The sequence below is a fragment of the Pleurodeles waltl genome, chromosome 5 (assembly GCF_031143425.1).
Source record: "Pleurodeles waltl isolate 20211129_DDA chromosome 5, aPleWal1.hap1.20221129, whole genome shotgun sequence".
Lineage (NCBI taxonomy): Eukaryota > Metazoa > Chordata > Amphibia > Caudata > Salamandridae > Pleurodeles > Pleurodeles waltl.
The window spans coordinates 785,838,259-785,865,927 of record NC_090444.1 but is presented as its reverse complement, the minus strand read 5'-3'; the positions used below and the strand labels follow the sequence as shown (position 1 = coordinate 785,865,927).

The 27,669-nt window shown below is 43.5% G+C and overlaps 1 protein-coding gene across 1 annotated transcript in view; it reads right to left on the bottom strand.

Moving 5' to 3' along the window:
• RNF217 (ring finger protein 217) overlaps nt 1-27,669 on the bottom strand; it is a 466,037-nt gene that overhangs the window by 186,014 nt on the left and 252,354 nt on the right. The window contains exon 3 of the mRNA XM_069234802.1: nt 27,175-27,339. Within this exon, the coding sequence (XP_069090903.1) occupies nt 27,175-27,339 (165 nt within the window). The remainder of the gene's footprint in view (nt 1-27,174; nt 27,340-27,669) is intronic.

Sequence of the window (27,669 nt, the reverse complement as noted above, 5' to 3'; positions counted from 1 at the left end):
AAAAGTCGAAGATAGCTGAGCCTACTCTTCCGGCCCCTTTAGCATTTCACAAATCACAGCATGCTTTGTACCGTTATTCATTATCCGAAGAGCATATCTACATTTACACCACACCTGATACATTTTGGGATCAATCACCAGTTCATGCTCAGATCTGCAGCATCAATCAACGTTTAGTGCATGCTCTAGTTAGCACCAGAGCTCATTTATCTTCACTAAATGCAGGGGGGCAACACAATCTGCTGTGCCACAACTAGCAAACTGCTCCACGGGCGAATCTGCAGAATGAAAAGATGCTGGGGCACTTAGAGTTAGCGCCTGCCCTCTGTCTGAAGCTGAGAACTGAAAGAGGTGTGAGGGCTACACTGCCTACATACAGCACCTTACCCGTTGTGCTTCATTTATGCGTATGCCCTCAATAGCCTCTAATCTGTGCTTCACATTCACAGCAGATCTTAAAGAAAATTTGCTGCTAAATGAGCAAGTATGGGAGGGAGAGGAGTTCCGCAGGACAGCGCGAGGTACAAAAAAGCACGGTTGAGGCCCCTCTGCCCCGGCTAGCCATCACTCAGTGCCTGCTGGAGGAATGGACGGTGCAGGGCAGCGGTGGAGAGAGGGGAATGGATCAGGCCGAAGCCTGATGGATGGGAATTGCCAGGTGCTCTGCATATTAAATGAGCAGCAGGTGAAGAGCAGAGAAGCCCGCGTGCACTCGGAGGGGCTGGCCCAGGGGAGAAGGTGACCCAGGAGCAATGCGAGGACTCCCGACAGCAGCCACAGTGGATGTCGGATATTCTGTTTTTAAATGTGCAGTTCGGAAAGCAGAAAGAAAGCCACCTTGATACAGGAAATGGCTGAAAGCACAGACGGAAAGGTGAGGCACAGAAAATGAAAACAAATACTGCTCTTAACTTAACGAGTGCTGTTGGCAGTGCTTCATTTGTAAATAAAAACGTGCCGGTGCCTGAAGCCCTCCTCTTAAACACGCGGCTACTCCGCGCGCTGAATACTGAGGCAGTGTAAACCTGAAGCCATCTCGGGACTCTTAAATCGATTTTTAGCCACTCCCTTCCCCTTGAGTTCACTCTTCCAGCTTTCTGCTTTCTCCCACTGTGGCACTTTTTCGTTTTTCTCTTTCTCCGTCTTTCCTGTGTTTGTCTTTTACTCGCAGTAAGTGCTTGAGGCAGAAAAATAAGTGCTGGCCCTCAAAAATAAGGGCCGGTGCGCCGTACCGGAAACAACAAGCACACATTAAGCACTGGGTGTCGGCACTCTTATTAAGATACTAAGGCATCTCTTCATTTAAGATTGCCTCATTGCCACATTCACAAGATGGCCATGTTAGAAAAGTGGAATTCACCTGTAACGCAATATGAGCACTCCATGACCGTTTAATGATGTATTTTTTCTCCTTGTGAGCGGTACCTTGAAAGGTGCAGCTTCGAGCACTAATATATCACATTGCCAACACAAGATGTTCATACAAATTATCACATATTTTTGTGCACATGGAAAATCATAAACAAATTTGTCCTAACAAAAGCAAGGACTACTTTTTACGCCAGCAACAATTTATGATAGAAAGAGCCGAAGGAAACGTAAACAATAGCAAAATACTGTGGGCCGACCCCAAACCATGACGGATAAACCAAAAATCTAAACGATGCACAATTAAACAAGCCAATGGGTGCAGACGGCATGATAAACCCGGAAGCCAAAGCCTATATGAGGCGCAACCAAATAAACCAAATAGTGTAGGTAGCAGCCCCAAACGCCCTCCTTTATTTATCTAAAGTAAGTGAATGCGTTTTGTTTCTCAGTGTGTGTTGACTGACATTAGGCTTGGCAGCTACAGCAGACATTAAGGCAAAACCTTGGTTGCAAAGAAAGTTGATAACTACCAAGTGAAATTTACAAACATTAAGGAGGAGGGTAGCAAGAACCCCAGTGGTATGGCCACTAGACCAGGCAGTGGCAACAGAGCAAAAGCAAAATGGACCTGATTTTTCTTATCATTTGAAACTTATGTTTTCTGTGAATCTCAGACCATTGTTGAGCCAAATCCTCAACTGCCCTCAAATGTTTGACGACTACCCTTGCCCACATACCAAGGTCAATTTTGTGAAACCTAGTCTTTCATGTCACCTCATCAAGATACCAGAGATCACTCACTCAATTACTTCTTCTCCACCTAAAGGGATGGAATTGCACTGAAACTTAAAGTGGAATCCAAGGCATACAAGATGAAGAGGGTTTTGCAGAAGTACCTCATTCAATTTCACCAGCAGCGCAAGAAACATATAACACAACTACAAAATATACACTCCAGTGTCACTTTTTTATTAAGAGGAAGAAGGTCCATCCATCTTTCAGTGTGCTTTCTTCGAGGTAAGTGGGAAATCCGCTTCCTTGGTTAGCCTCTCCTTGGTACAGCCTGTTGCCAACCTTCACTGAGCACTGATCTGCAGAAGGCCTTCATTAATAATCTTACATTTGAGCCCACAGCAATATAATCAGCAGAACTAGGTAAGCAATAATGAAACCTGCAGGTATATGTATTTCCCTAGCCACACAATGTAAAACGTGTAGCAGTCACACAGGGTTCCAAAACAAGACTTGTAAACAGAAGCAAAGGGGCAAGGAAGCTGCGGCCTACCTGACTCAGTTGCTTTTGCCATGTCCCAGAACCTTTCTGAGCGGTGCAGCCGATGAGAATGGCCCTTCTGGGCAGAAAGAGTGCCGCTATGGGTGACGGCGGCACATCGCCTTGTCTATGCTTTGGCAGCGATGGCATCCTCGCTGCCATGGTGAATGTGAAGGAGTAGCAGTAGCTCCTGAGGCTGGCCTGCAAAGAGGCCTCTGCCTATTTAACAGACCACCCACCTTGCGAGAACTCCCTGATCAGAGAGCTAGACTCCTTTCACATGGCAGGTGCTGCCCTCATGTCTCCTGAGTACAGAGGGGACTGTACTCGCCCTTTGACAGTACTACTTGTGTCTATCTGGGGTTGAGGGGTGCTGGTATACATCTGTATCAATGATTTTGATACTGACCCTGCACTGGTACTGTGCACAGGGGACTGTTGGTGAATGCTCCCAATGCTTCATCTGATGGGTCCTGGTACTGTGGGACCTGTCTTCTAAGAATTAGCACTATATTGGGGATTATCGAGGAGGCGCTAGCCACTCCTGCATGACATATCGTCACGGAGGCACCATGATCTGAGGCCCAGCATGGCGACCAGGAGATGGCCTCCACCTTCATGCACCTGTGAACTTCGAGACCCTCCCTACACCCATATCTGGGATACAGTTGGATCTAGCAGCCACCCGGGATCACTGTCTTTTATGGTCACTCCTGCTCACCTTCACTGTCCCCATGGCTCTTGAGATACATATAGGGCACCATCTGGTGGATTGCTGCTGTCTATCGGAGGGCGGCACGACCAGACCAACTTGCCTCAGACTCCGGGACCTGCAGTGCACCTATGTGTGCACCATCGGAAACAGTGACTGCATTAGGTTGTTCACTGGGGCAAAAATACATGAGCACACCCAAGGCATAGACAAGACCCATCACTAATTTTGCAGTAGAAGAACGATCGCCTAAAGACTGTGCTTATAATGCATAAGGCTCTGTGGTTAAACAATGGCACTCCAACTCCCTAGAAGTGCCTCCCCTGCCTGGTGCGCTGGAGACCACATTGGCATGGTGCACCCTGAGTCCTCTAAACCTCAGTCTCAGAAATCAATTATGGCCATGCTGTCAGCCTCTCCTGACTCCGGTGGATCCGATCCACCAACACTAAAGTACATTGCGAAGCACACAGGATTGGGCTTACAGGCCATACAACACTCTGAACCTGCTATGGAGGCCCAATTGGGAGCAATACAAATAGAAATTGAACTACTGCAAGCAGACCAGGCCAACCTAGCTGGTCGTGCTGCGGGGACCAAGTCCACATTAATATCCATCAGGCCAACTGTGGCGGCTTTGCAAGACCAGTTGAAAATGCTGCAGAGGGAGGTAAAATACCTTACAGCATGGGTGGAGGATGCAGAGGGGCAATCCAGGCATAATAACATCTGCTTCTTGGGTTTCCCTGTGGGCTCCAAAGTTCTGAACACAGAAATATTCTTAAAGGAATGGCTGACAGTGCTAGTCACCAGAGTCCCTAAATTCCTCTCTATTGAAAGAGCATATAGGATCCTGCGTCGCTCCCCTGCCTCTGGGGGTCGCTGCTGCACCCGATCAGAGAACACCTCCTCGCCTTCAGGGACAGAGACCTCCTGCTGTAGATGTTTAGGGCGAAGGGTACTTGGACATACAATGGTGCCATGATTACAGTGTACCCGGATCACACTGCTGAGGTCCAAAGAAAGTGCAATACCTTTGGGGCAGTAAAGGCACAGCTCTGCACATTGGGTTTCTACTATGCTTTGCAATTTCCAGCCCATCTGCGAGTAGTGGACTCTGATTTAACTAATTTCTTGTCTACCTCAGAGGAGGCCTGGGCGTGGCTGCGCTCCAAGGGTGTACATGAACAGCCTGACGCAACCGGAGATGCCTGCAGGGCTGGTCTGATGGGAGGCTGAAGCACTGCCGCTGCCCATGCAAACAGCAATCCCATCCCACAGACGAGCAGGCAACTCAAGAGAGGGTGCAAGCGGTCGCTGAGGTCTCCACATGCAGCACCAACAGATATTAAGATCTGGCCACAGACCCCGACTTGGACTCGGAGCTGGAAATGCAGTCTGCCTTCGAGGAGGGTTCTTTGAAAACCCCACAAGTCTCTGCCGGCTGTCAGATGCTGGACCTGTGATGAACCGTGGAGGGTAACTACACTCGGTCATTACAGTGAGTGCCGAAACTGATCGTATCTTGAGTGGATTGGCACTTTTGTTCTGTGCACAGGTAAAGTGAGGCTCGCTACTTAGTTTTTCTTTAGCTGGGCCTGGATGGACACACTTTAGACACAGTAGCTTCATGGCTTCCGGGCCATGGCTCACCCCCCCAGGAGACTTCCAGAAGGACTTTCTACTGCTGATGGCACATATCGCAAATAGGTTTTATTCTTTGAGTCAGGGTGGCATGAATGTCGGTGGCATCCAAGCCTGAGGTTGGGGAGTTATGTTACGTTGCAGTTTTGTGTGTGTTTTTTCTTCTCTGGCTGGGGGAGGGTGGGCTTGAAGGGGTGGTGGGAGATATGTCTATTGGGAGGGAGGGACTCTTTTGGACATTTAAGATCCAGGGTATATGATGTCCACTATTGCCATGTCCATTAATGTGTTAACCTGGAATATTCAAGGCATGGCGACACCTGTGAGGTGAGATAGGATTTATGCATATCTTAGGTGCAGGCATATCCACATTGCATGTAGCCAGGAAACACACCTTACAAGGGGGGAACTCGAGAAGGTCAGCAGGTGCTGAGCGGGAAAATATATAGCATTGGATACTGTTCATACGCTCACGGGGTCCCGATTTGGGTGGCCCCCGTTGTTCTGTTTCTGAAAACAGAGGGTGGTATCTGAAGACTCCTTAGATGGGCGTCCCCTCTTATTAATTTCTATATATGCACCCAATACACACCACGGCAACTTCTACACATTGTATCTCCATCTTTGCTTCTAAACCCTCAAGCCTCTGGTTGTGGAGCTGGAGCTGGGATTTTAATTGCATAGATGATACTGAATTGGACAGCTCAGTAACATCGCTTCTGGGCATGCAGGGGGTGCAGGCAACTAAACAGTTCCAGGACTGGACTAAGATGCTGCATTTACATGATATCTGGTGCGTAGGTGCCCCAGAGACACGAAATACCCCTTTCATGCCCCAGGTCACCAGGTGCACACCAGACTCGACTATATCTTCAGTACTTCAAACTTTTGGCCTCTGGTGCAGAACTCTGAAAACCTGGGAAGGACAGTCTCAGTACTTTTCATTGGGTGGGATAGGTGGGGCGGAACACCATTACGATTTATAGAGATTGTGGTCGGAAGCAATGAGGGATGTAAATTATAAGGAGGCTGTAAGGTACACAACTCATGCAATATTTTGCTGAGAATGATGGTACGGTTAAATCCCGTGGGATGGAATGGGGTGCTATGAAGGTGGTTATGAGGGGGGGATGTATTAACACAGCATGGGGAACGAGGGCTGCACTTCTCCGCTTTGTCATCAACCTAGAATCCCAAATATGTGTCACAGGATATGGAAGTGGCGATGGTGGGGGAAGCTCGGCCGCGCATGGTGGAGCTCTACCATCGCTACCATGGCAAAGCCAAGCAACTGAGAGATCTTTACTACAAGACCTTCCTGGCACACCAACATGTGGATGGTGATAAACCTGGGTACACGTTGGCATGGCTACTACCATCAGAATTCACATGGACAATTATAGGGGCAATCCGTGATGAAGCAGCTCAGATATTTAATACCCAGGCAGACATTAATGATGCGTTTGCCCAGTACTAGGAAGACCTGTACTCTTGGCCCCCTGACCATCCTTGGCTGGCTATCAGCACCTTCCCGCAGGAGATCACCCTCTCCCACCCATCACCTCTGCAGTTGTTGCAATTATAACACCCCCTACACTTAGAGGAGCTTCAATTGGCCATACGGAACGAGGCAAGACTCCTGGAATGGACGGCTTCCCTGTGGAATATTATGCAGCTTTCCATGCCTCTCTGGCCCCTAAGCAATTGGCTGCATACCGTAAAGCTCTCTAACGGAGCATCCTCCCTGGCTCCCTGTGTGAGGCCCTCATAGTGGTTCTACCTAAACAGGGCAAGGTTCCACTTATGGTGGGTTCCGCCTACTCTCCATGGTCGATATTGATTACAGGATCTTGAGCAAAGGTCCTGGCCAATAGATTGCTCCTAATGCTCGATTCTTTAGTTCATCCTGATCAATGCGGGTTTATCCCCTAACGTGCAACTTACTGTAACAAGCAACACCTGTGTCACGTCCTGGGCATCATGGGTGGTGCAGCTGATCTCCCAGTGGCAGTCCCCTTCGATTCTAAAAAGGCCATCGACACATTGGGTTGGTCCTTTCTGACCCAGTAGTTGGAGGCCATGGGGTTGGGTCCTGAGTTCTTTAGGTGGAACAAGCTGCTGAATACTCAACTGCGAGCTAGGGTACACACAGCACATCATACTTCACGCTCACTTGCTATAGGGTTGGGGGACCAGTGAGGGTTGCTCACTCTCACCTATAATCTTTGCATTGGCTATGGAGCTGTTGGCTGCTGCATTGCATACAAAAGGGCCCTCTTGGGGTCTATGGGTGGGCATGGACTGGGACATCATCCCTCTTTATGTGGACGATGTGCTAATTTACCTGCGGGACTATGCCCACACATTACTTGCCCTTTATGACCTCCTAGATCGCTTCGGCAATATGGCAGGATTTAAGGTGAATTGGGGCAAATCTTGCATCTTCCCTTGAGTGGATTGGCACATCATCCAGATTACATCAGAGTTTACAGTGTTTTCTTACACATGTAGTAGGACACAAGATGATATCTATCCTCTTCACAGCGCTCCTGGCTGCTGGCATAGACTGTATTCTTGGCGGCAAGCTCCGATGGGAGGAAAGACCGGGGACCAAGCTCATCACTAATTAATGGGCGATGGCACTGGAACACGTGAAACGCATGTCACGAAAAGCTTGCCTCAAATGAACACAGTTTAATTATCTCCATCAAATATATCTTATACGACACTGCCTCCATGCAATGTTCCTGAGGATACTGTTGACATGCCCCTGGTGTGGTCATGTTGATACTCAACCAAAGGTCCAGAGGGTTAAGGAAACCTTCCTAACTGGGAGGGTGGGGATACCCTTTTTAAAAGGTAGAGAGATACATACTCCCTATACTAAACTATTACTAACACTAGAGTGCCCCTCAGAATAAGGAGTCTTAAAAACAAAGGGGAAAAGCTGTGTGCTACACCTGTACACCACACCTACAGATGTGGGGAAAGGAAGAATTCCTTTCTCTTATATATAACCCGCACCCACTCTAATAGTGGCATGCTTCATCATCAGGTTCGGGCCACAAGCCAGAGAGCAGAGACGAGTATGTGTTTCTGATGGTAGGGGCCATTGATGAAGGTTTGACTACCTATGCTGCACTATACACCCTCTCTCCCATGCCTCCCCTTCCCCACCCCATTAGGGGGCAACCTGCAACCAAAGGTTTTAGTAAGTTTTAGTATTGTTTTACTCACTTTATAAAGTTGGTTACTCTTCAGATGGACGTGAAGCCCTATAAAGTATTGTCCACTGCCTTCATTGCTATGTTATGATGTCCTACTTGATAAGGCTTGTATTTCACTTGTCTATGTCAGTTGCCAACAACACAATTATAATCTATGTACTTGAGCCGCTCAGGCTATTGCACTCAGGGATGTACGGTTCATTGTCTAATGTATATTGCATAACTGTATTTTGAAAATGCCAATAAAAATATATAAAAAAATTAAACAGAGGCAAAGAAGTATACATTAGGGAATTCCTTTGGATGGTTTTGTACTAGACTATTGAAGTCAGAATATAGTCTGATATAAACATGTGTTCTAAATATTATTTACTACACATGAATGGTAGGGATAGAGATGAGAGCCCAAGATGGAGGTAGAAAAACAGTAACCATACACTCGGGGCGACAATTTTGATTTTCTGAAGCTGCTGTCTACATGAATTTAAGTACACTCCCTCTCTTTTAATGCTGAATTATGCCGACCATAGGAAGCTCCTCCTAAAATGGACGCCCTATTAGAATAGTTTCTTATTGCTCTACCATAGATTTTATAGTTCATATGCCCTGAGAGTCACTGCAAGAATGTACTTTATTGGCTGTTTAAAGGTTACTCGTTTTCATCTTTTTTTAATCTAATAACCTCTGGGAGAATTAAGATCGACCTCAGTCTGCCATTCACCACAATAGACCCTACACTTCTGTAATAATCCAAGCTTCTTTATAATTTCACGGGTTATGATGAAATTGGGTATTAGATAATTGACAGCCAGGTATGTCCAGGCATGAATGTTTAGGCTACAAAGAAGCATTTATGAGGGTGTCAGAATATTCTTATGTTGCAACTTTATTAAAACGCTTCTTTTAAGCTATGTTTTACAGTAAGAAATACGGTGTTTTTCGAAGCATTGTATTTTCTAAGCTGTCTTGGGAAATGTTGAGCATTGATCATTATTTACATCTATGAAGGAATTTTTCAGAGGTTTGTTGCCCTGGTTAGTATTGGCAAAATAAATTGGTGTGTTATTTCCCTAGGATTTTTAAAGTTTGTGTTATGATTATGTGCAAATATTGTGCATTGGAAAAAATGGTAATGTTCTTATAGTATAGAAAATATGGTCTTGAGGTGCAACAGTGTCACAGTCGTGTATACTTTATAAGGGTTTTGCAGCACGCAAGAGGTTTCGAGAAAGAATTGGAAGATATGCTGCTGTACTCATATCACAGTGGACAGAACGAGTACTGCTTAGACAATACTTTTTCCTTATCCTGTTCTAAATGTTGTGTGACAGAGGTAGATTTGGTGACGCCTGTATCATTGTGTAGGATGTTAAATATATTCAGAGGAGTTCTGGATCTGACTGGAAGATCCCAAGACTTTCCTAAACTGATTGCCAGGTGGTATGTATCTGATACTAGTTGAAGAGGTTGAGTATCCCAGAGTTCTCTATAAAGTGGAGATATAATATCTGGGCTGGGTGGAAGAAGCTGAGTTGGCTTAAGAGTGGTTTGAGGCTCTATGCATACACTATAATGGTAAACTTGTACTGTCAAATGGCTATCCCATTGCCTTATGTCTGGTGGGGGGAATAGGTGTCGGATTCTTCCTGGGAGACTCTAAGATGGTTGTTTTATATGTTGAAATTTCTGAGCCTTTTCCTCTGATTTTCTTTCTGATGTTTTATGTTGCTTGGTTAAGTTTGTTGCACATAATGTCTCATTGTAGCTGAGTGTTAGGTTGGTTGTCCGGTTCTAGAATACGCAGTTCGTATGTGGGATCTGGTGCCTATTGTGAAATGAGCGAGGTGTATTTTATTCTGAGTTTCAATGAGTGAGCAGGTGCACAAAGCGTAAGATGCCAGTGCGTCTCCAATTCTACCAATGAAGGTTGGGTCATGGCAGTGTGTACCTGGACAGGGAAGAAGGTACAACTAGTTCACGGTGGGGCTTCTACCTTTAATCTGATACAAGAAGTAACGTTTAGAAAACTAGTTCTGGTGCTGCAAGATTGCTGTATTACGTGGAAGGATTAGGACACCACCGCATCTATGACAGAAAACTATTGAAATAACCCAGAGTTGCATTGATGTTGAAGGATCCCGGAGTTTGTGAAGTTTTGTCAAGAACAATGTTTGTCAGGGAAGGGAAGACTAGAAAGGAAATAATCTGAAACATAACACAATACAATTTGGTTTTAGGATGCCGAGGAGGTGTGGAGTGATGGCCAGTGATGAAGAATTTTCACAGCAAGGGGAAAGCACGACAGGAACACAAAGAAAGGGAAATTGTAAAGGGCCAGATGTAGAGCACACTGTCTCAGGAGGTAGTTGTCTATTTGGTAACTCTGAAAGGCATATGGGCGGAACAGTTAAGGACTTGGTCTAAGAATTTGAAAGGGAAGCACAGTAGAATTAGAAAGCAGAAATCACAGTGGTCCACTTTTCTGGTGACTGGCAGAGTGGAATGAATGTGAAGTTTGTGCCAATCTTTCTTATGTGCAACAAGTGATGGTGGGTGAAAGTGACGGTTGAGGTAATATACAGAGCGACGAGACAAGATCAAAAAAGAGGAAGAATTCATTGTATTTTTTACTCCCACATTATGGCCACAAAATAATCGTAAGAGAAACAGTGTATGAAACTTTGAAAGAGGTAGCACTCACTAACAGATGCATTCCATTAATCCCATGTATGATGACATTGTTGATAAATGTTCGAGAATTGAGACCGGGTATCGAAAAGTCTCTTAAAAAAGGTTCATATGCTGGAGAACTGCACAAATGAGATTCAATCGCCAGAAGATAATCTTGTGACTTTTAGGTAATGTGCAGCAGAATCCTTTTTAAATTGGACAAAAAGGGGGTGCTCCTTGATGATTTTCAAATGTGTGCGCACTTTTGTGTCTCTGCCTGCAGAGTCATTAGCCTTGGAAGTGGAGGTGGTGTTGGGATATTATAAACCTGAATGTCAGATGATGACTCAAGGCTTCAGGCCTTCACAGAGGACCCATAATAAAACACACCTCAGTGGATTTCATGGGTGAAACAGTCAGGGAAGCTCTATACTTGCCTTTATGAAAGAAGACAAAAGTGAGGGCAGTAAGTGAAGAAAGAGAAACAATTTCTTCCAGAAAGTAACTTCAGAACTGCAGTTCAGACTATCATACCATTGCATCTGTATGGTGGTAAAGCCCTACTCCTTGATCTCTAAGACTCCACACTGGCCCCTTTTAGGGCATCCAACATACCAAAGGATGTTTCATCCAAGGGCAGAAAAAATATGATCCGTCTTCATTGGCTTCCTTTGCCAACTCATTTTCATGTCTGCAGCATTCAGATCTACTAGTAACCTTAAATGAAGAGGTAAACATGCAGTGAAATAATCTTACTATTGTGGAAATCAAAGATGACCTAGACATGAAAGAAATATGTGGCATAAAAAAAGACTTTCAACTCTATGGACGACCATGAAAGATGAATCAATGAAAAAGCTATAAGATCTTTCATGCTGTATGCAGAAGAACTTGTGAGGTAAAAGCAACTACCCAAGAATGACATACATGTTCACCTATATGTGCACTCAAAGAATGAATCGATAGGTTTAGTAAACACATTATTAAGGTCACATTAAGGAGGTTTTTTGAGGAAATTCTTTCAGACACACTCAAAAAGACATTGACTACATGTAATATGATAAATGAAGGTGTATCCAGAATTATGGGCCAAATTCACAATATTTACTGGCAGTAAAGATTATGAAAACATGCCAAAGGAAACATATGAAGTAATATCGCATAATATGCACTATATATCTCCGGTTTCAAACCAAAGGTTTTAAGTAAAATCACTGAGTGGGAAGGCCTTCTAGTTTATCTAAGCATTCCCTTATGTGGATGACTTCACTGCATGGTAAAATTCTCCAGAACTGCAACAAGCATTATCTACATGCCATAATCTAATGCTTGTAGCCCATCGCAAATCTTTGTACAGAAAGTCTATCATTGTTAGACAGTACTGGTGTCCACATATAGTTGACTGAAGGTGTGATTCTCTGTTGATAGAATCAACAACTGGAACTCACATGTATAAGTCTTCCTAGCTGAACCCAAACTAATTCACATTCATAAAATAAAAGCACAACTTTTCTCTGAGAGCTGGGTTACAAAACAGTCCTTTAAAACCACGTAGAGCAAAGCTCTTGGTTACATCTGTATTTGAACCCTAAACATATGAAAAGGTTCTGAAGCCTGTCTGCTAAATTGAGGGACATCACACACTATATTTGCATATCTACCCTTTCTTTTTTGCAACCGTTCTTTATTGGTTTGTATATTAAGAAAGAAACTATACGAACATTAATACAAAAGCATTATGTACCAGCATGAGGTGAATGCAGAGTATAAACATCATTTCCTCTAAACAATCCATCGCTTTAGTGTGATGAAAAAGACTCTGAGATTCATGTCCACTTTTCCTAAAACATTTGGACCAACAACCTGGCAATACACGTGTTAATCATAACCAATCCCATGCCTTAATTTTGAAGCATGCACCAGTATACATTTCTCCTACCATAAAACTGTCGCCCAGTTAGGGATTCCCTTCTTGAGCTCAGGTTAATATTATACTCACAATCCCTCCAACTCGCGTAGAGTGACTACCCGAGAGGTTCCTAATTCCCTCCGACAGTCCCATAATTGATAAACATGGTTCTTTTTACAATGCCCTTTTCCTTATATATAATTATATAGCCAGCAAAACTGTCTCAAGTTGTTCCTATGAGCTGAAAGATGCAAACGTTTACATTGTACGTTACCAACATATGGCAGGGTTGTCTTCTAAGCCGTCTAACTATGCAGAGAAGACATTAGCACCATAAGAGCTAACACGGTTCTAACTGTTCATTAACAACATATTATTGTTTCACATAAGACATCTTTACACATTTCAGACTTCCACTTGGCTAGCGAAGGCCTTTCCTCTGCTGCGCTGTCACGAGGTACAGAACCTAGGCACTGCCTATACCAATGCGTCTCTGTCCTTCTACGATTATGATTGTTTATACCTGACATGTTTCTCATGTCATGAAAAATGGCCAAATGAGGAAACAATGTTATTTTCGAACCACGTGTTAGAGACACAGTGTGCCATATACTGGTCCAGTATTTCTATTACTCTGGACATTTCCAGAGGATATCCTCCTTGGCTGCATCGCTCGACAATTATTGTGAGGCAGTAAACCTGTGTAACCTTTGTATCAGCAGTCCTGTGATGTGAATACGCTGCACACGATGAGTGAGTTGTCTTTACTGTCAAAGACATTTGGCAACTAGACTGTAATCCTAATTTCAGTTAATATATTAAGGAAAAAGGGTAAAAGTTTATGTCCAGTACTAAGCACTCATAGCAGGTTAACTATCATTACACATGTAACTAATATAAAAACCACGCAAAAGGCGCCGAAGAAAATCGAGAATTCAATTCTATAATGTGAAAATTAATGTTATTAGTTATATTCATTTGATTAATTAGGAAATTAATACATGCAATGGTACACAAAGAACAATGATAAGTGTGATTCAAATATCTATTATACGTTGATAAGACAAATATTGGTTTGGTAATGTTACACAAAGAATGATGAGAAATGTGATTCAAATATGTATTACATGATGATTACACACACATTGGTTTGCTATTAACCCCTTTACTGCCAGGCCTTTTCCATCTCCTGTGTCAAGCCTGTTTTTTGACTATTTGGGGTAGTTCACGCTTAGGCCCTCATAACATTATGTCCACATAAGCCACCCATGCCAATGTTGTGCCCTTTTTCCAACATCCCAGGGATTCTAGAGGTGCCCAAGGTTTGTGGGTTCCCCTGGAGGAGACCAAGAAATTAGCCAAAATACAGCTATTTTTTATTTTTTATTTTTTTAAAACATGGGGGAAAAAGGGCTGCAGAAGAAAGCTGTTTCATCCACTGAAAATGGCACCAACAAAGGGTTTACAGTGCTAAAATCACCATCTTCCCAGCTTTCTGGAACAGGAAGACTTGAATCAGAAAACCACATTTTACAACTCAATTCTGGCATTTTACTGGGACATACCCCATTTTTACTATTTTTTGTGCTTTCAGCCTCCTTCCAGTTAGTGACAGAAATGGGTATGAAACCAATACTGGATCCCAGACAGCTAAACATTTCTAAAAAGTAGACACAATTCTGAATTTAGTAAGGGGTCATTTGCATAGATCCTTCAACAGCTACAGTAAAAAAATATTGAAAAGGAGGTGAAAAAAGCTATTTCTGTCCACATTTTCTTCTACAACTTTTTCCAGCTATGGCAGATTTTTTAAAACAATATACCGTTAGGTCTACTGGACTCTACTGGTTGTGGGGATAAATAGGGCTTGTAGGTTCATCAAAAACCCTACGTACCCAGAGCCAAGAAATGAGCTGCACCTTGCAATGGGTTTTCATTGTATAGTAGGTACACAGCATTTAATTTGGTGAAATATAGAGAGTGAAAAATAGGTATCAGGGAAACCTTTGTATTTACAACATGGGCACAAGATAAGGTGTTGAGAAGCAGTGGTTATTTGCACATCTCTGAATTCCGGGGTCCCCATACTAGCATGTGAATTACACAGCATTTCACAAATAGACGTCTTTTTTACACACTGTCTTACATTTGGAAGGAAAAAGTGTAGAGAAAGACAAGGGGCAATAATACTTGTTCTTCTATTCTGTGTTCCCCCAAGTCTCCTGATAAAAATGGTACCTCACTTGTGTGGGTAGGCCTAGTCCCGGCGACAGGAAATGCAAGATGGACACATTACATTTTTACATTGAAATCTGCTGTATTTTTTTGGAAAGTGCCTAGCTGTGGATTTTGGCCTCTAACTCAGCCAGCACCTAGAGAAACCTACCAAACCTGTGCCTTTTTAAAAGCTAAACACGAAACAGAATCCAGGATGGGGTGACTTGTGGGGATCTCACCAGGTTCTGTTATCCAGAATCCTTTGAAAACCTCCAAATTTGGCAAAAAAAAACAAAAACACACTTTTTTCTCACATTTCTGTGATAGAAAGTTCTGGAATCTGAGGAGGAGCCAAAAGTCTCCCAATAAAAATGGTACCTTACTTTTGTGGGTAGGCCTAGTGCCTGCAACAGGAAATGCCCCAAAACACAACATGGACACGTCACATTTTCCCAAAGAAAACTGACCTGTTTTTTGCAAAGTGCCTAGCTGTGCATTTTGACTTCTAGCTCATCCGGCACCTAGGAAAACCTAGCAAATCTAGACATTTCTGAAAACTAGACACCTACGGGAACCCAGGATGCAGTAACTTGTGGTGCTCTCACCAGGTTCTGTTACCCAGAATCCATAGTGTTAAAAATGGGGTCTTTGGTTGGCAGTCAGGTTACCCCTTGTCCAAGCAAGGACCCTCACTCTAGTCAGGGTAAAAGAGAATCACCCTCAGCTAACCCCTGCTTACCTCCATGGTAGCTTGGCACAAGCAAGCAGTAGGCCTAACTTCAGAGTACTAGGTGTAAATTATTTGTACCAACACACACAGTAACTTAATGAAAACACTACAACATGACACAACACAGGTTTAGAAAAATATAAAATATTTATCTAAACAAAACAAGACCAAAACAACAAAAATCCACAATACACAAGCCAAGTTATCAATTAAAAAGCAAAAAGAGTCTTCATGTACTTTTATACACACACTAACACTGTTAGCGTGAAAATGTACCTTGGGTGCGTCAAAAATAACCCTGTGCGGGTGAGTGTGCGTCAAAAAGGGCTTGCGATGCGCCGATTTCACTCACAAGCGAGACCCTGTGTCGTTTCTCCTTTCGTTGGGTCGGAGAGTGTCGTTTCTTCTTTCTGCAGGAGAGCGATGCGTCGATCCGGTCAGCACTCTCCGGTCCGGACAGGCCTTGAATTGTTTTTACAAACCCAGCGGTGTTTGCATCGGAAATCCAGCTCCACGATGAGCCGAAAACCACACAGCACGGGTTGCGATCTCCCAGCCTCCGTCAGAGATGCTGCATGTCGTTTCTCCAGCTCCGTGCGTCGATTCTTCGGTTGCGTTACAGGCGAGCGTCGGTTTTCAACCGCGAAGCCGACGTGCGTCGATTTCCCAGCCGCAGATCGGAGTTGCGTTGATCTTTTCCCCGCACTGCGCTCTGTGCATTGATTTATTCCTCTTAGGCTGCCAGCTTCTCCTTTCAGGGTCCCAGGAACTGGATGGGCACCACAGGGCAGAGTAGGAGTCTCTCCAGAGACTCCAGGTGCTGGCAGAGAGAAGTCTTTGCTGTCCCTGAGACTTCAAAAAACAGAAGGAATGCTCTAAATCAAGCCCTTGGAGTTCTTCACAAGATGGAAGGCACACAAAGTCCATTCTTTGCCCTCTTACTCTGGCAGAAGCAGCAACTGCAGTATAGCTCCACAAAGCACAGTCACAGGCTGGGCAACTCTTCTTCCTCAGCTATTCAGCTCTGCTCCAGGCAGAGGTTCCTCTTGGTTTCAAGAAGTGTTCTAAAGTCTGTGGTTTTTGGTGCCCTTCTTATACCCAATTTCTCCTTTGAAGTGGGCCTACTTCAAAGCAAAGTCTCTCTTGTGTATGAAATCCTGCCTTACCCAGGCCAGGCCCCAGACACTCACCAGGGGGTTGGAGACTGCATTGTGTGAGGACAGGCACAGCCCTTTCAGGTGTGAGTGACCACTCCTCCCCTCTCTCCTAGCACATATGGCTCATCAGGATATGCAGGATACACCCCAGCTACCTTTGTGTCACTGTCTAGTGTGAGGTACAACTAGCCCAACTGTCAAACTGACCCAGACAGGTAATCCACAAACAGACAGAGTCACAGAAATGTTATAGGCAAGAAAATGATCACTTTCTAAAAGTGGCATTTTCAAACACACAATCTTAAAATCAACTTTACTAAAAGATGTCTTTTTAAATTGTGAGCTCAGAGACCCCAAACTCCACATGTCTATCCGCTCCCAAAAGGAATCTATACTTTAATCAGATTTAAAGGAAGCCCCCATGTTAACCTATGAGATGGACAGGCCTTGCAACAGTGAAAAACGAAGTTAGCAATATTTCACTGTTAGGACATATAAAACACATTACTATATGTCCTACCTTAACCACACATTGCACCCTGCCCTTGGGGCTACCTAGGGCCTACCTTAGGGGTGTCCGTCATGTAAGAAAAGGGAAGGTTTAGGCCTGGCAAGTGGGTACACTTGCCAAGTCGAATTTACAGTTAAAACTGCACACACAGACGCTGCAGTGGCAGGTCTGAGACATGATTGCAGAGATACTTATGTGGGTGGCACAACCAGTGCTGCAGGCCCACTAGTAACATTTGATTTACAGGCCCTGGGCACCTCTAGTGCACTGTACTAGGGACTTACTAATAAATCAAATATGCCAATCATGGATAAGCCAATTACATACACATTTTGTAAAGGAACACTTGCACTCTAGCACAGGTTAGCAGTGGTAAAGTGCCCAGAGTAACAAAAACAGCAAAATCAGAGTCCAGCACACATCAACAACCTGGGAAACAGAGGCAAAAAGTTAAGGGAGACCACGCCAAGGATGAAAAATCTAACACTTAGCAAACCTCAAAATTTGGAAAAAAACACTTTTTCCTCACATTTCGGTACTGCAATGTTTTGGAACCTGAGGGGAGCCACAAACTTCCTTCTACCCAGCATTCCCCCACACCTACCAATAAAAATGGTACCTCCATTGAGTGGGTAGGTCTAGTGCCCGCGACAGGAAATGCCCCAAAACACTATGTGGACACATCAAAATTATCAATTGCAAAACTACCTGTTTCTGAAGGTGGTGTGGGCACCTGCGTTTTTGGGCCTAGGCTAAGCAGCCATCTAGGGAAACCTACCAAACCCAGACATTTCTGAAAACTAGACACCCGAGGGATTCCAGAGAGGTGTGACTTGTGTGGATCCCCCAGTGTTTTCTTACCCAGAATCCTTAGCAAACCTCAAATGTAGATAGAAAATTACATTTTCCCCACATTTCTGTGTGGGATCACCGCACCAGCACAAATTCCCTACCACCTAATGTTCCCCTCAGTCTCCCGATAAAAATTATACCTCAGTTGTGTAAGTGGTCCAAGTGCCTGCGACAGGTAAGAGCCAGAAACATGTCAAAATTGAGGGGGCAACCAAAGCAGGTCCTAAAGGGCAGTTTGGAAAAAAATGTTTTTAGGCTGACAAGTGGGGCAGAATTTTTACCGGTATAGATGCGACAATGCTGGGTGGTAAGAAGTTTGTGGATTCCTGCATATTGCGGAATGTTCCATCACAAAAATATGGGGAAAAAATGTGTGATTTCAAGCAAAGTTTGAGGTTTTTAGGGCATTGTGGGTAAGAAAATGGTGCGGGTGCATGTTAAACACACCCTCCTGGACTCACCTAGATGTTTAGTTTTTCAGATGTGTCCAGGTCTAATAGATTTTTCTACATGGCAGCGTCCCAAAGTCCACAAAGTACAGCCCTCACCATTACAAGTGGGACGATTTTGAGAGTTAGCCAAGCTCTCATGGCCCAAATGTAAAACCAAAACCCAAAATAATCAAATGTCCTCTTGCTTGCCGTTGGGATAAGATCTTTTAGTGTGCCGGGGGAAGAGTTGAAAGACTGTTACCCCCTTCTTATGAGGGGTTCCGGGTTGTCAGACATCCTATTTTCCATACCAGGGTTGACAAAAATAGGCCGATCTGCCCCTAAGTGGGGCAGAAATGGCCAACTGTAATGTGCCCCCAAGAGGAGTGACCCTTGCCCAAGGGGCTGTTCCCCCAAACAACCCCCCCATCCCTGGAGCCAGAAATGGCCTAAAATAAATTTGCCCTCCAGGAGAGCGACCCTTGCCTAAGGGGTCGCCCCCCATCTGTAATAAAAATGTTTAACAATAATCCCTGGTTCCTAGTGGTTTCTGCCCCCCTTGGGGGCTGATCGGCCCAAATAAAATAGACCGATTTGCCCCCAAGGGGGGCATAAATGGCCTAAAATAAATTTGCCCCCCAGGGGAGCGACCCTTGCCTAAGGGGTCGCTCCTCTTGCATGAAATTGGCACAAAAGAAAAAATCCCTGGTGTCTAGTGGTTTCTGCCCCCATTGGGGGCAGATTGGCCTAAGAACAATAGGTCTGTCTGCCCCCAAGGTGGGCAGAAATGGCCTAAAATAAAATGTAACCCCCCCCCGGGGAGCGACCCTTGCCTAAGGGGACGCCCCAACTGTAAATAAAAAATAAAAAAATCCCTGTTGCCTTGTGGTTTGTGTCCCGCTTGGGGGCACAAATGGCCTAAAATAAATTTCCCCCCAGGGGAGCGACCCTTGCCTAAGGGTTCGCTCTCCACCTGTAAATTTGTTTTAAAAAATTATCCCTTGTGCCTAGTGGTTTCTGCCTCCCCTTGGGGCAGATTGGCCTAATTAAAATATGCTGATCTACCTCCGGGGGGGCAGAAAAGGCCTAATAAAAAATGCCCCCTTTGGGGAGCAGCCTTTGCCAAAGGGGCTGCTCCCCTTGTTTGTTTACACAAAGTAAACAAACTCCCTGGTGTCTAGTGGGCATTTCTGCAGCCTAATCTCTATGCGATCGTGCTGCAGGAAAGCTCAGAAAGACATCCAAGAAAAAGGAAAAGTCTTTCCTTTCCTTTGGTGCCTCTCTGATCTACCCCACCTCCCGATCGGAAGAGAAATGCAAACACTTCTCCAGCGTGATGGGGGCGACCTCTGATGAGATCAGGATGCAATTGTGCGCTGACGTCATCAAAGTCACTGGGGGTCATGGGGGGGTCAGGGTGGAAGGGGAAGTGATTCCTCTTCCATCCCTGCCCAGGGGATAGGGGGTGGTGGGCCAGGTCCAGGATGTAACGGTTATGTCCGCGCATCCGAGCGGTGCAGCCAATGACGTAACCGTTACACGTCCTTGCCACCTAAGGGGTTAATGGGATATATATATTGAAACTAATCAAATGCATTTTGGGAATATGGAATGGCATTTTCGATTTTCTTAGAAGCCTTTTGTGGGAATTTTCTAATAGTCCATAATCCTATTGGATGAGTTGGAAAGGTTTGATCTCGTCTCCTATAAACAACTGACCTAGGTATAGTATACCTTATCCACCCAATCTTTCCAGTGCATCTTTCACCCTTCAGAGTGAATGTTACCATTCTTCCACAAGTAGCATTAGAGCGCCGTCTTAGGTCAATACTCAGTATCTTGCGACCAGTTATTAGTGGATTGTTGTCACTCAAGGTGCATTTTTATACTTGTATATTATATCCAGCTGAGAGGCAGAGTCTATCACTACCCTTTCCCCTCGAACACAGGAAGGCCCAACTGTCTTGGAGCACGAAGAAGTAGCTCAGCTGTGACAGGTGATGTTCAATATAATAGTTTCTGGTGTGTAGTAATCTGAGGCTCTTTGACTCTTAATGTGCATGTAGCTTGGTTGATGTTAGCCTTACTTGGTTGCCCCAACCAAACAAATATGTTTGTCCTTGTATGTCCTTATCTATAAGGTTCAAAACTGTCCTGTGGACCAGAAGACGGATCATACCAAAAAAGAAAGACAGCTGTAGTGTTGCACCACACTCATATTAATAATTTCTACCCTTCCCCATATGGATACATTCAAGGACTTCCAACGCAACATGTCATTCTGTGGTTTGCATATGAGAGGTTCCAGGTTGTCAGGCATCCTATTTTCCATACCAGGGGTGAGCAAGACTCCCAAGTATAAAAGCCCTTTCGGCTTCCACTTCATAATATATACATACAGGTTGGCTTTGTTAGTCATCTGGGATATCGGAAAGGCCTCACGCTTCAGTTTACTTTATAACCCGAGAATCAGGAGAAGGCTTTAATTAAGGACATTAAAGCACATACTGAGTATCCTTGTAGGTTAAAGTCTGCAACATATTGTCGGCATTAAAAAAAATTGTACAAGGCCTGCTGGCAAGTCGATATCTGCCATAACAGTCAAGCCTTGGATAACTAGGCACAAAGGCTCCAGTCCAATAAACAAAAGTAATGGAGATAATAGGCAGCCCTAGCACATACCACAGCTGATTTTAAATTGTTTAACGAGTAGACCTCCACTATTCTCTAAGGATTATTATGCAACCATTGCACTTTGGAGATAAAAACTTCTCCCAGGCCTACTCTACGTAGGATGTGAAATATTATTACAATTCAACACAATCAAAGGACTTTTGGGATCCGTTAGTAAGGCTATTGCCTCTGAAGGTAAGTCCTATTCACTCATAATATGTGCATTAGTGTTCGCATGTGGCTCCTCATGGTCCACACTGGTATACAACCTGCCTGGGAATCGCTCATCACAGCAAAAATTACCCTCCATAGACTAGCATTTTGGCCAGGATTTTAATACTAACATTGATCAACAAAATTGGGCAATAGTTGCTAGATTCAAGTGGATCCTTCTGTGCCTTATGGAATAGAGTTATGATTGCTTTATTGGGAATGGGGCCTAAAGATCCAGTTGTTTCGTTTTCCTTCTATGAGGCATAATTCCACTAATTCCACCCGTGTCTTACAGAATTCCTCAAGGAATCCACATTCCCCTGGCAACTTAAATGTGGGTAGGTTTTTGATAGCAACTTGTATTTCTTCCAGAGTTATCACTCCGCACAAAAGGGCTCTCCCTTTAGGAGTCAGGAAGTACAGCAAACGGTTAACTGGAAATGGAAACAAAGATGATGAAAGCTGTTAGAAGTTTCAAAACCGCAAAAGGGCAACTCTAGGTAGATCAGCAGAAAAAAATGACCACGCCTAGCATACTTCTTCCTGCTTGATATACAGTTGTGCCAGAAAGTCTTTGGGTGCAGAATGATCTCAGGGATGATACAGAGAGCTTGTTACTTGGTACCAAAACAAGATGCTGTGGATACCTATGGAACAATGTAGAGCACGCCTTCTGAGGCAGAGTCCTTTGGACCAGAGTTACCGGTGGATGAGATTTTAAAGATTATAGAACCAAAGCTGATAGAGGGATATTCATATGTTCATATAGAGGGATATTATATATCACGGACCACCATTAAACTGGAATGGCATTGTAGGTATTGAACTCACTTAAGTAACTATAAAGGAAATTGCAGTATGACCAAAGTTGAGTCTGAATATATTTATAAAATTGCAAGGACCCGCAAAAGGGATTCTTCTGCTGGCCCACCTAGGAATGGAAAAACTCTTACAGGGAAATGTATTGTATGTCAGGCTGGGGTCACCTTCCTTAACATAAGTGCATTTTCTTTGACATCAAAATAGGTTGGAGAGGGGAAAGATAGTCTGTGCACTGTTAGCTGTGATGTGATATAACCATCCTGCAGTGATCTTTATTGATAAACTTGATTCTCTGTTGTCTCAGGGAGAGGAGGAAGAGCATGAATCTTCAAGTATAATATAAATTGAATTTTTGGTGCAGTTCGAAAGTGCAAAAACCTCATCTGAAGACTGCATTCTCATAGTAGAATCTACAAACAGACCATAAGAATTTGTGGAGCCTGCCTGAATATTAGAGAAAAGACTATACATACTTTTACCTGAACCTTCAGCAAAGGAACACATAGTTGCTAATCTAATGTCGAGCAAGAGCTGCTGTCTGAGTTTGGATAAAGTTGAATTTGTAGTCAAACAAGATGAACGATTTTCTGAAGCAGACTTGACACAGCATTGCATAGAAGCTTCCCTTATGCTGGTTGCAAGACACAGATATTCCAACTACCACATCTGATCAAGTGTGACCTATAACATGTGTTGATTTTCAAATGCTTTGCAAACTGTGCAACATAGTGTCCCCCTAAATGACTTGGAACATTATGAGAATTGGAACAAATTGTTTAGTTGTGGAGCAGGATAGCCGTGGAAGGAAGGCATCTTGAAAAATTGCTGTATGTTATGACTTCTGCAAACTCGGAAATCTTCTTTACATGAACTGCTCTCTTAGCTTTTGTTATGCTGTCTGTACAGTTTAGTATCCCAGGAATTCAATGTTTCATGCAATTGGGTTTTCTGTTGATGATGAAGCAGGAATTTGGGATCTGAAGTTGTTTACATTTGGGCATTGTTGTTTTTTTGTAATTGTCCAACTTTCCACAGTGGAATCTTATGCTGTAGTGCCTCTGAATATTGTAATAAGTGTACCGATTTGTTTTATAGATTGGAGAGGGGTAATTCAATAAAAAATAAATACATCTATTCCTTTGATCATTTTCACTGTAACCTAATTGAAACAAGCAATGGCAAAGCCGAAGCTTAAGGCTTGCATTGTGTGAAGAGCTCTACAGACAGTCACTTTGGTACAGCCAACTTCACAAGGAGTGAGCTGGACAAGTGCAGCTAGCAGGGCTGTGAGTCTCTAATGTGAAACGTTAGAGAAAGAAGGAGAAGCTGCATCTGCTGATGGCACCCTTGGGCCGGCTGTGTTTGTAGTATGGAACAACCTGTTAAAGAGTTTTAATTTGCTATGAAATATGGATAAATTTAGGCATACTTCATTTACCATAATGAGGCAACACCAGGATGTATTGACAATCATTCACAAAATTCAACTGTAAGGTGCACACTTATTTTAGATGTACTAGTGTTCCATGTTCACGTATGCTGGACCAGGCCCTTTTTGCAGGGTTATTCCGAAACATTTTTCCTCCTTCCTTGTATTTCTTTCTGACCTATTTTTGTTGGCTTTAGGACTCTGGGCACTTCACCACTGCTAGCCAGTGCCTATGCTCTGTGTCTAAATTGTATTGGTGATTGGTATATTTGATTTAATTGTAAGTCCCTAATAAAGTGCACTATGTGTGCCCAGGTCCTGTCAATCAAATGCTACTAGTGGGCCTGCGCGCACAAATTGTGCCACCCATTAGTAGCCCTGTCAACATGTCCCAGGCCTGCCACTGCAGTGTCTGTGTGTGTAGTTTTGCATTGCCAATTTGACCTGGCAAGTGTACCCACTTGTCAGTCTCAAATCCTCCCTTTTACTAAATGTAAGTCAACCCTAAGGTAAGCCCTATGTAGCCCCCGGGGCAGAGTGCAGTATATTAAAAAGGTAGGACTTTTACTGGTGTGTTTTATATGTCCTGGTAGTGAAATACTGTTAATTTCGGTTTTCACAATTGCAAGGACTATCTCTCCCATAAGGTAACATAGGGATTGCCTTTAAATATCTTTTAAGTGCACTTTCCCATTGGGAGCAAATAGAGATCTGGAGTTTGGGGTCTCCGAACTCACAATTTTAAAATAAATCTTTTGGTAAAGTTGGTTTCTAGACTGTCCATTTGAAAATGCCACTTTTAGAAAGTTGGCATTTTCTTGCCTAACTACTCTGTGCCTCTGCTTGACTGCTGAATACACGTCTGGGTCAGACTGACAGTTGGGTTGTTTCTGAACTCACTCTAGACAGTGACACAAAGGGAGCTGAGGTGTGTCCTACATATCCCGATGGATTTCCTGGGCTACAGTGGGAGGGAGGAGCTGACCCCTGCACTTGAAAGGGCTGGCTGTGCCTGCCCTCACACAATACAGTCTCCAACCCTCTAGTGTGTGTCTGGGGCAGGGCAAGGAAGAGGCAGGGTCTTGTGCACTACGAACACTTTCCTTTGAGGTTGCCTACTTCAAAGGCATGACTGAGTATAAGTATTGGACTTCTAACCCCACAACTTTAGATTACTTCCGGATCAAGAGGAACATCTGCCAAGGAGAAGAGCTTGATGCTTGAGGAGGACCTGCCTCTCTGCTTGTTGCTTTGCTGTGCTGGCCTGCTGCTGCTGCTTCTGCCTTAAGAGGGAAAGGACTGGACTTTGCTTCCTGAAATCCTGCTTGTGAAGTTTATCCAAGGGCTTGCACTGAGCTTTCCCCCTGTTCTGAAGTGTCAGGAACATCAAAGACTTCACCTGGGCTCTTCTGCTGAGAGTCCTGACTTGCTAAGTGGTGCCAAATCCAGTCCCTGGGCTCTTAGAAGTGGAAGTTGGTAACCTGCATGGGAAAATCCATGCACTGCTGGGTGTGCGGCACAAAAATCAATGCAGCAGCTACACCATGTTTGAAAAATTGATGTATCGCCAGTAAAATCGATTTACCAGCTCAGCATGGATTCATCGCTGGTGTGTGTCTGGATTTTCCATACATCGTCTCTGGGCATCAAAATCTTCAACATCACTGCGCGGACCTGAAGCTGCTTGTCCAGAAATCGATGTTCCCTTCCCTGCGATGAAAGAATCGATGTACCGCTTGGACGGCGGAGAAAGAATCAGCGCATGGCCACACTTGCAAGTAAGGAATAAATACATTGCTTGCTTTTCCGATGCACACCCGCGCTTGAGGCTTTATTTTTGACGCATACCAGGTACTTTGTGCTCAAAACAACGCATCCATTGATTTCTATGGATTAAGCCTCTTTTTACTTTAAAAATTAATATCTTTGCTTGTGTATGTTGGATTTTCCTCATTTTGGTTCAGATAAATATTGGCTATTTTCCTAAAGTGGTGTGGAGTCCTTTTGTGGTGTTTTCACTGTTACTGTGTGTGTTGGTACAAATACTTTACACAATTGCCCCTGAGATGAGCTTGACTGTTTGTGCCAAGATTGCAAGTGGGTGAGCAGGGGTTATCTTAGCTGTGTGTCTCTCTTACCCTGACTAGCTTGAGGGCCCCTACTTGGACAGGGTGTAAACTGACTGCCAACTAGAGACCCTATTTCTAACAATGTATCTTTCTGTATTTCAGAAAAACAATAAAAATACAGCCTCAGATAGGGTTTGTCCTAATGTAATGGTATTATAACTTTATTCTCTCTTTGGAGAGAGGGCTGTTTCTGTTACAAGTTTCAGGTTACTTAGCAGAGCTTTGCTTTAGAACAAGCTATTATATTCCTGTGTTTCACAATGCATGATTCATCTCCACTAATTAAATATGTACAGCTTTAAGCAATAAGATATCTTGGTAGTAGGAATTCCTTGGGGAGTTGTACCATGTAGTAGACTGATTGTTTATCATTAATTAAGCATTTTTAAAGCAACCCTTCCATGTAATGCCACTATTTTTTGCAGATTTATCTTTATGCTTATAATTCTGCTAATTCTTTTGATGTATTACTCAATGGTTTTGCTTTCTGTAATGATAGTATTCTTTAATAATCTCACAAGGTTAATAATAATAGAATTTTAATTTGACGGTTGTCTTAATAGACTTGGACTAAGTCTATGAGATACTTGGATAATACCATTCCTACCTAATAATGCTCTAATTTTCCAATTAGAGCATCAACAGATCTACGTTGTCACAGCACCAAAGACATAATGTAAAGTTAATGGCACAGTCTAAGCATCTAAACAGTACAGTGGATTAGTATTTACCATATATTCACTCAAAGCAGACAGACAAAGTGGTCTGGTGCCAGCCACTAAAAGGGAATCTATCTAGACATATTTTCCTTTATGGAACACCAGGACATCACGAATTATAATTTGCACTGGCTATAAGATACTTTTCCTATTATTTTTGTCAAATAAATCCAATAATTTCATAGGTCAAACAGACTGACCTATAGTTATAGCTCCAAGAATAAGAGTTATCAGATGGAAACTACACGCAACAGATTACTCCATAGACAGATGTATTTCTAGTTGATAATTTCAATGGGAAAACTAGGGAATAAAAGGAATAATTGGGGAGAGGAACATTTAAGTACACACTACATAAACTGTCATCAATGAATACTTCTGTTTGTTTGCTTAGATGTCACTGTAAGTTCAGCAAAGATGGACATCTCACATTTGTGTTTGGAGGGGCAGAACAGGACTTTGCCTACCCACCAGTGGTAGTTTACCTTGCATCGTGGACATTTTTGGGCATTCCTCTGTCCATGCTCAATCTCGTTGGCCCAGTGACGCAACAGTTTATCTCCTTTTTTGTACTCCTTGCAGTTCACACCTTCATGCCAGGGAGAGTGGCACTTAAAACACCAGACAAACTGGCAGGATGGGCACTGGATCTGCATGAATGAAAAAAGATCCAATTTGATTAGGTGTAAAGCCTGTTAGGATGGCCAACCGTAGTAATAATGAGCATATCAATCACAAATAATCCAGTGAGAATAAAGCTTGGGCAAATAAAATATTGAGGTTTTCTAAAAGCATCTCGAAATAAACGTTCCCTTCAACTTCTCTTAATTGTTAATTTGCAGTTTTGTTTATTCCACTATTACACATTAATGCTTCAAAAAGCTTCAATATTATGGTAGCAGGAGTGAAGACAAACGTAGAAGATAGCTATATTGTGGCACGTTATCTCTTTTAAAACAAAGGTTGCCGCAGAAATCAAT